The 7,417-nt window shown below is 30.3% G+C and overlaps 1 protein-coding gene across 1 annotated transcript; it reads right to left on the bottom strand.

The window, feature by feature from the left end:
• Positions 1 to 3,591: 3,591 nt before the first annotated feature.
• LOC130823569 (late embryogenesis abundant protein D-29-like) lies at positions 3,592 to 6,449 on the bottom strand. Its single transcript, XM_057688220.1, has 2 exons — positions 6,054 to 6,449; positions 3,592 to 4,635 (listed from the first exon to the last, which is right to left on the bottom strand). The coding sequence occupies exons 1-2, from the start codon at positions 6,364 to 6,366 to the stop codon at positions 3,659 to 3,661; spliced, it is 1,290 nt and encodes a 429-aa protein (XP_057544203.1). The 5' UTR covers positions 6,367 to 6,449; the 3' UTR covers positions 3,592 to 3,658.
• Between the last annotated feature and the right edge of the window lie 968 nt (positions 6,450 to 7,417).

The following is a 7,417-nucleotide window of genomic DNA, read 5'->3' on the forward strand; positions in this document are numbered from 1 at the left end:
AATTTCGAAATTTCTGGAGGAAGAAGTGCGAGTTGTGTGTCGCAGACTATAGGAATCGAAGAGGGTGAAGAATGGTTAGATTACCTTTGAAAAATCAAGGGAAGGAGAAGAGAATCAAGGAGGAATCAGAGAAGTGGCGCCATTGTTGAGGTTCGAAGGAGAGCTTCAAGAATGAGGGTTGTGATTATGTTGATGCTTGGGTTCAATGTCGTGAAAGAGAAGAAAATTTTGGGTATTTTAATCAAAATAAAAGAAAAGGAAAAGAGGGAAAAAATTAAATTGAGAATGTTTCATGTCATGTGTATTTAAGATCATTCTCCACTGATAATTCTCTTAAACTTACTCGTCTTAAAATATTAATTTCTCAAATGTTACAAAAATATTAATCAAATGTCTCTTTCTTTAAAGTGAAATATTCCAAATGGGAAGAATATTAGAGAACGGAGGGAGTACTACATAATTGAATATTAAGGCTCTTACATTTTTAGGGTCATATACGGTCAAATATGCTCAGCAAACACGCTCAGAACTAGAGTTATTCTATAGGCCGAGTCGGATCAAAATATAAATGGGACGAGTCGGGTCGGGTGATGTCAAATATTAAACAGGGTAGGGCGGATCAAAGCCCGTTTGAATTCGACCCACTTTGACCCGTTTTTAAAAGTTCATAAAAATAGTATTTTAATCTACTTTATGGCCCGTTAGGTCGATCCACCTATTATATAATAATATTATATAAAAATATAGAAAAAAAAAGTAGAAAAATATATTACAACCAATTTCTATAATTATCCGGATCGGCCTGGCCCGACCCTTTACACCAAAGCCAGATAATGACCCGACCCACTAATGACTAGTTAAAATGCGACCCGCCCCATTAAACACCTCTCAGAACATTTTCTAATTAAGGATTAAATTAGTGCGTACATAAATAACACAAAGTTTGTTTTAATTACCTATATGGCTATATTATCCTCATGGTCATGTGGTTGTTTCAACCCAAGCCCTTCTTTAACCTTGTCCTTCCCCCACTCAGTTGCTTCTTTACCGACTCGAATCCAACTTTCGGCGGCTTCTTCTGGATCATCCATCATCTCATCCACCACTGCCGAAGAAATCGTATAGTTGCATTTCACGGGCACCACCACCGCCCCCACAACAGCCTCTAGTAACAACAACCCTTGCATCATCCTCGTCAACTTCATGATTAGCTAGCTAGTATAAATTTAAGTACATATGCAGTAAATATTATAAATATATATATCCCATATAATATAATTACATATTAAGTAGGTAAATTGAATTTTATTAATCAAATTTATGTTATTTTTTGTGAATTATTCGAAGAGTTTTGATTTTGATGTGATGAAAGATTTGGGGCTAGATACATAGAACATATGTATAAGTGAAAGGTTTATATATGGCGTTATGGGATTGACGTGTTATGGGAGTCATAAATATTATTTTTTTTATTATTAGGTTGGCTGAGTAGAATTAATTGAAAATTTATTTTAAAATATATTATTAATTCAGTTGATAATAAAGTTTAATTTTAGTTAGACCATAATAATTTATTTTTGTGTACACCCAACTCTCATCCCTTGATCGAGATTAAGAAAACTTTTCGAAACCACTACTGTTTATAGGGGTGTTCAAAATCGGGTACCCGCTTTTTGGGATACCTAAAAATGTGATTCGATTCTGACCCGATTTAAACCGAAACTGGATGCCCGATTTTGTTTATTTCCTAAAAATTCTGTTTTTTCCTTATTTCTTTTAACATTTTTTTTATATAAAATTCAAATTCTAACCATCAATTACTAACCAATCTAGAATTCTATTTCTAAAATTGACCTACAATAAACGAAAAAAAGAGCTTGGTGTTTGGTGATCTAAACTTATAGATGTATAATTGAATGAAAAAGGGATGTATTTGATAAATAGTTTTAAAAATCAATATTTAATTTTTTCTTAAACGAATCATGTATTCAATAATTCAAATTCTTGAGTTGATAATTGGATGAGATATTTTATGAAACATGCTATCGCTCTAATAATTACTGAAAACATTATTTTGAAATATGCCGTTTGAATTCTTATTTAAGGACAGTAATAGAATATAATTTAACACATTGCTTTGAATTTTAACACATTTAATTTTTTTAGGGTAAAATGATTATAATATATTAATTATATCATATATATTAAGAAAAAGCATTTAAATATTTTTTTTTTTTTAAATGGATACCGAGTACCCGGTCCGAAATACCCAATTTTGACAAATCGGGTTAATTATCCGATTCTTTAAATCGAATACCGAATAATTCGAATCGAGTTTTGCAAACTGGGTTTTTTTTGAACACCCCTAACTGTTTAGGAGTGTTGATACTTAATATTTAAATCATAAATGTTAAATATTCCTTTTGATTTATTAATATAACAATTGTATAATAAATTTTGGGGCTTTTAACTGCTTAATTTCATCTCAAATATCATCGAGTCATAAATATTGTTTTTTTGTTATCATTGTTCAAAGTGTAACAGGGTATAAAATATTTATTTTTAAGTTAAATAACAATATAACACAACTTTGAGGCTAACCATTAACTTCAAATAAGTTTTTAACATAATGAAATTAATGATAATGAAAATTAATATTCTATCTATTTTTATTTGTTCTTTTCATTTATTTTTTGAACAATGTAAACTTAGATGTCAAATAATTTTAATTGTATTTTTTCAAAAATTTTAAAAGTTGATATTTAAAAAAGTATATATTAAGACAAATCTATCAAGATTCCATATGAATATGTTTTTTTCATATAGATCAATGAGAAATCATAGTTAAAATATTGATACTAAAATTCGTAAATTCTATTTGAGAAAAACATATGAAAACGAAAAGAGTATAATTTTAATATAATTTTGCTATCATATGCAAATACTCATGCTTAATCAAATTTTTTTTTTCTCCATAAAATATTTTTGTCGAAATCATATATCAAATAGATTTCTTGTTCACCAACAATTCAACATATTTATTGCTCCTTATGACATGTAGTCCTCTATAGCTCAATTAACATCCATAGACCATATGCAAGAGCTTTAATATTTAACTATATATCATGAATAAACACAGTGAATAACTTTTTTAACTGTTTCTCAATGACCGATCACATAATAAGGCCAAATAAAATTTGTACACGCAAATTAAAGCTCGGCTTTATAAACAAATATTATAACTAGGCAAAATTCATATTATTTAATTTTTAAATTATATAATATTATCTTAATCATAGTCATTATAATGTCTCATTGATATTTTGGTTACAAAATACTATTCATATTATTTAATTTTTAAATTATATAATATTATCTTAATCATAGTCATTATAATGTCTCATTGATATTTTGGTTACAAAATACTACTTCTATTGTATGTCATTATATCGATATTAGATAAAACAAAAATCAAAATTTAATAGCCAAATATATATATATATATATATATATATATATATATATATATATATATATATATGTGGTTGATTCCTTTAAGAAAAGTAATCTAACCTAATAGCTAATACAAGTTTCATTTCCTTGTCTTCAAGGACAGAGGCATAATCCTAACAGAGGAAATCACAACACAAACACATACTCAAAGTTCTTCATTCATAGGCATTTCATCAACGTTGTCTTTGGCACCTTGAAGAGTATCACTAACCTTCTTCTTAGCAGCATCATATCCTTGCTTGGCCTTCTCCTTGGCCCAACTCATCTTTTCGCCCGTCTCCGCCCTTTGCTTATCGGGCGTCGAATTGCCTACCGTCTCCTTCACATCCTCGACCTTTTGAGTTGCGTAATCCTTGGCTTCGTTGCCTTTCTTTGAGGCTGCTTCTACTTGTTCGTGTGCCTTGTTTTTCACCCTATTTGAAGCTTCCTCTACGCCCTCTTGGACCTCCTCCTTCGTTTCCTTGGCCTTCTCGAAGGTTGCATCTTTCATTGATGATGCCTTGTTTGCCACATCGTTTGCTTTCTCGCTCACTTTTTTTGCTCCTTCTCTCGTCGCTTCTGACACCTTGTTTGTGGCCTCATTCACTTTCTTGCTCGCCTCCTTCGCTCCTTCTTTCGTCGCTTCTGACACCTTGTTTGCGGCCTCATTCGCCTTCTTGCTCGCGTTCGATGCGCCATCTTTCATCACTTTCGACGTATTCTTTGTCGTCTCACTCGCCTTCTTTACGCCTTCTTTAGTCGATTCTCGAACCTTCTTCCCAGCTTGTCGGGCTTTCTCGACAGCTTCATCCTTAATCGCCGAAGCCTTATTAGCTGCCTCTTTAGCGGTTTCATACCCCTCTTTTGTCGTGTCTCGAACCTTCTCACCAGCTTGTCGAGCTTTCTCGACAGCTTCATCCTTAATCCATGTAGCCTTGTTAGCAGCCTCCTTAGCCGTTTCGTACCCCTTCTCGGCTGCTTCTCGAGTCGTCTCGATTGCTGCATCCTTAACATTTGAAGCCATGTTGCCTGCACCTTCAGCGGATTCGCAAGTCTTCTCCTTTACTTGGTTACAAGTCCCCTTGGCATTGTCGAAAGCTTCATATGACTTGGCCTTTGCATCTGATATAAATTCTTCTGTATCTACACAAACAACAAATCAATCACATGTTAGATTATATATCAATATCCTATCATTGATATGTCGAAATCCAACCATCCCTCAAATTCAATATCCATCATTCCATCCCTCAAATTCAAGCAGAAAGCAGAATATTTTGCTGCAAGTTCGTCAAGAAGGGCTTATGCTGTATCTTGGCCTAAATGGCTCTCACGTGTTAAATATATATATAACACATTCTAGGATCTGAACCAAACCATTAATTTAAACTTTTAGTTGAATTGATTCTACAGGATATATATTAAAATATTAATTAATGGCACTGTGTAAAACTCAAAAATAATAATGAAACAGATTGAAAATAAATCAACTTTCTATTTTATTTATTATCAACTTTCAATTTAAGAGTAATATTTTTTTATCACCTCCACAAAATAAAATTCATTTTTTTACCCATTAAATGAACAGATACTCTCGTGCAAGATGTCTTAAAACAAGAGAGACAATATTTTCATAATTTATATTCCAAACATACCCCATATTTACGTAACTCTATAATCAAATTTAATTTGATCCAACATAAAATAAAATGACCACCATTTACATAAAGACCAACCTTAGACATAAGACTCGAATTTAAACCAATCTGAAACATGTTATCCAAAATCGACAAAAAAAAAAAAAAAAAAAAAAAAAAAAGTGAACTGATTTTCTTAAAAACCAATGCTACCGAAATCTTAAACCAACCAAAAAAAACCAAAAACGTACCAAAATTAATATAATATATACATTTAATTTATTGATCAATCCTCTGTTTTTTCAACCATTCACTAGTTGATAATAAAATTATATAAACACCCAAATAACAACACAATAAACATTTATAAAGGCTGTTTAATTATGTTCGTTTTGGTGATATAATATTAAAAATCTATGGAAAAACTATTTTGTTAAAAGATAAAAATAATAATTAATTTTCTTTTATTTAATTAGAGAAAAACTGTTATGGGAATGAGGATATTAAAAATTTAATAGACATACTATCCAAATAAAACCTTTTTCTCTTCAAAACCAACTATTTGTTATTGAATTATTTTTCATATGATGTAACATATTAATATTAAAACACTACATGAAAAAAAGTTGCCACCTTTCACAATAATATTTAGTTTAAACTTTGAATTGAATTACTTTTTTTATAAATATATAATTAAATTCAAAAGAAACAAGGCATAAAACACAATTGATGTGACATATTAGACATAAAAACATTATACATTTAAAATATTATCATTCTGTCAAATTAAACACCTTTTAAGTTACACAATCCAATTTTAATTTTTAACATAGTCCCTCTATTATATTCCCATTTAATTATAAAATAAAAATACCAATAATATGCATTAAAAATAAGTGGATATTATTTTATCAAAAAAAATACCATCAATAACTTGATGAATCTTGTTATTCCCCTCTTCAACACCTTCATTCTTTTCACCATTCTTCAACCCAAGCCCACCTTGAATCTTATCCTTAGCCCATTCTGTCCACGAACCACCACCGCCACCACCCACCTCCTCGTAAACCTCCTTAACAACTTGAGCCGAACCCTTACTTGCCGCATCGCTATCTCCTTTCATTTCATCTGTCGCCGCCCTTCCTCCACCCGAGGCTATCGAATAATTACACTTCACCTTCGCCAACGCCACCATTACCACCACCATCACCATTAGGATTGCATGTAATACCTTCATTTTACGTCGAAAAATGGTCGCCGTTTTTGTTTGCGTTAATTTTTACGTAATTAATTGATTTTTGTAGGAAAAAGATGATATGAAATGGGGTGTATTTGATGAATGGGAAGAAAGGGAGAAAATATATAAATATAAAGGAATTGGTGGTAACTAACGTGTTAAAAGAGATGGACACTTGTCAATAAATTGGGTTTGGATTTTGGTGATTTCGTGGCTTCATGGTTTTGTTACACATTACCATTTATACATAATTTAGTTTTTTTCCTAAACAATTCTTTAAAAAAAATACATAACAAAGCTTTTTAGTTTATAATAATAATAATAATTACGCAAATTTTTAATAAATGCTAAAATATAATATCTAGTAAGTCATCATTTCTAATTTAAAAATGATTAATTAAATAAATATACGGCTATATACTATAATCCAAATATTATGAAGTACATTTTAAGCGTTTTAATTTTAGATGATAATCTTTGAGGTTTTTCATAATTTTTATGTCAAAATTATTCAGTGTCAAAATTAAATCCTTCTTTTTTTTTTTTGGAATGTCATTGAAATTTGTTAAAATTTTAAGTTCACTCTTATCTTTATTAATGATCAAAAACAAATATGATACATACTATTAAGGTATTATAAATACCTACTTAATGTCCATGAACATCTACTTTATATTCTACTAACACTTGATATAAGATAAAATACTAATTGTCTGATTTGGAATAGGATACAGCTACTATAAATGACATAAATCAGTGACTATTATAACATAAGTTAAAGTTAGCCCTACTTTGTACAACATAAAATGGAAACCAAAGAGGGGGGCAAGTATAACATTTGTTTTATGCAAAAATTTAAATATATAAATGACATATACCAATTTTACTGGTCATACAAATCATATTTTATCTACCACAAACACCTACTTAAGTTACCATAAACACCTACTTAAAATATCATAAATACCCAACTCAAAGTATCATTAATACCTACTATAAGTTCCCCAAATATCTACTTTATGTATTATACACAGATATTATTATTATGGGT

The sequence above is a fragment of the Amaranthus tricolor genome, chromosome 9, assembly GCF_026212465.1.
Source record: "Amaranthus tricolor cultivar Red isolate AtriRed21 chromosome 9, ASM2621246v1, whole genome shotgun sequence".
NCBI lineage: Eukaryota > Viridiplantae > Streptophyta > Magnoliopsida > Caryophyllales > Amaranthaceae > Amaranthus > Amaranthus tricolor.

Excerpts from the sequence above, each read along its gene's own strand:
- LOC130823569 (XM_057688220.1), bottom strand. The coding sequence starts at position 6,366 with ATGAAGGTATTACATGCAATCCTAATGGTGATGGTGGTGGTAATGGTG. Across the intron at positions 4,636-6,053 it reads GATTCATCAAGTTATTGATG|ATACAGAAGAATTTATATCA; the intron begins GTATTTTTTTTG and ends TTGTTTGTGTAG.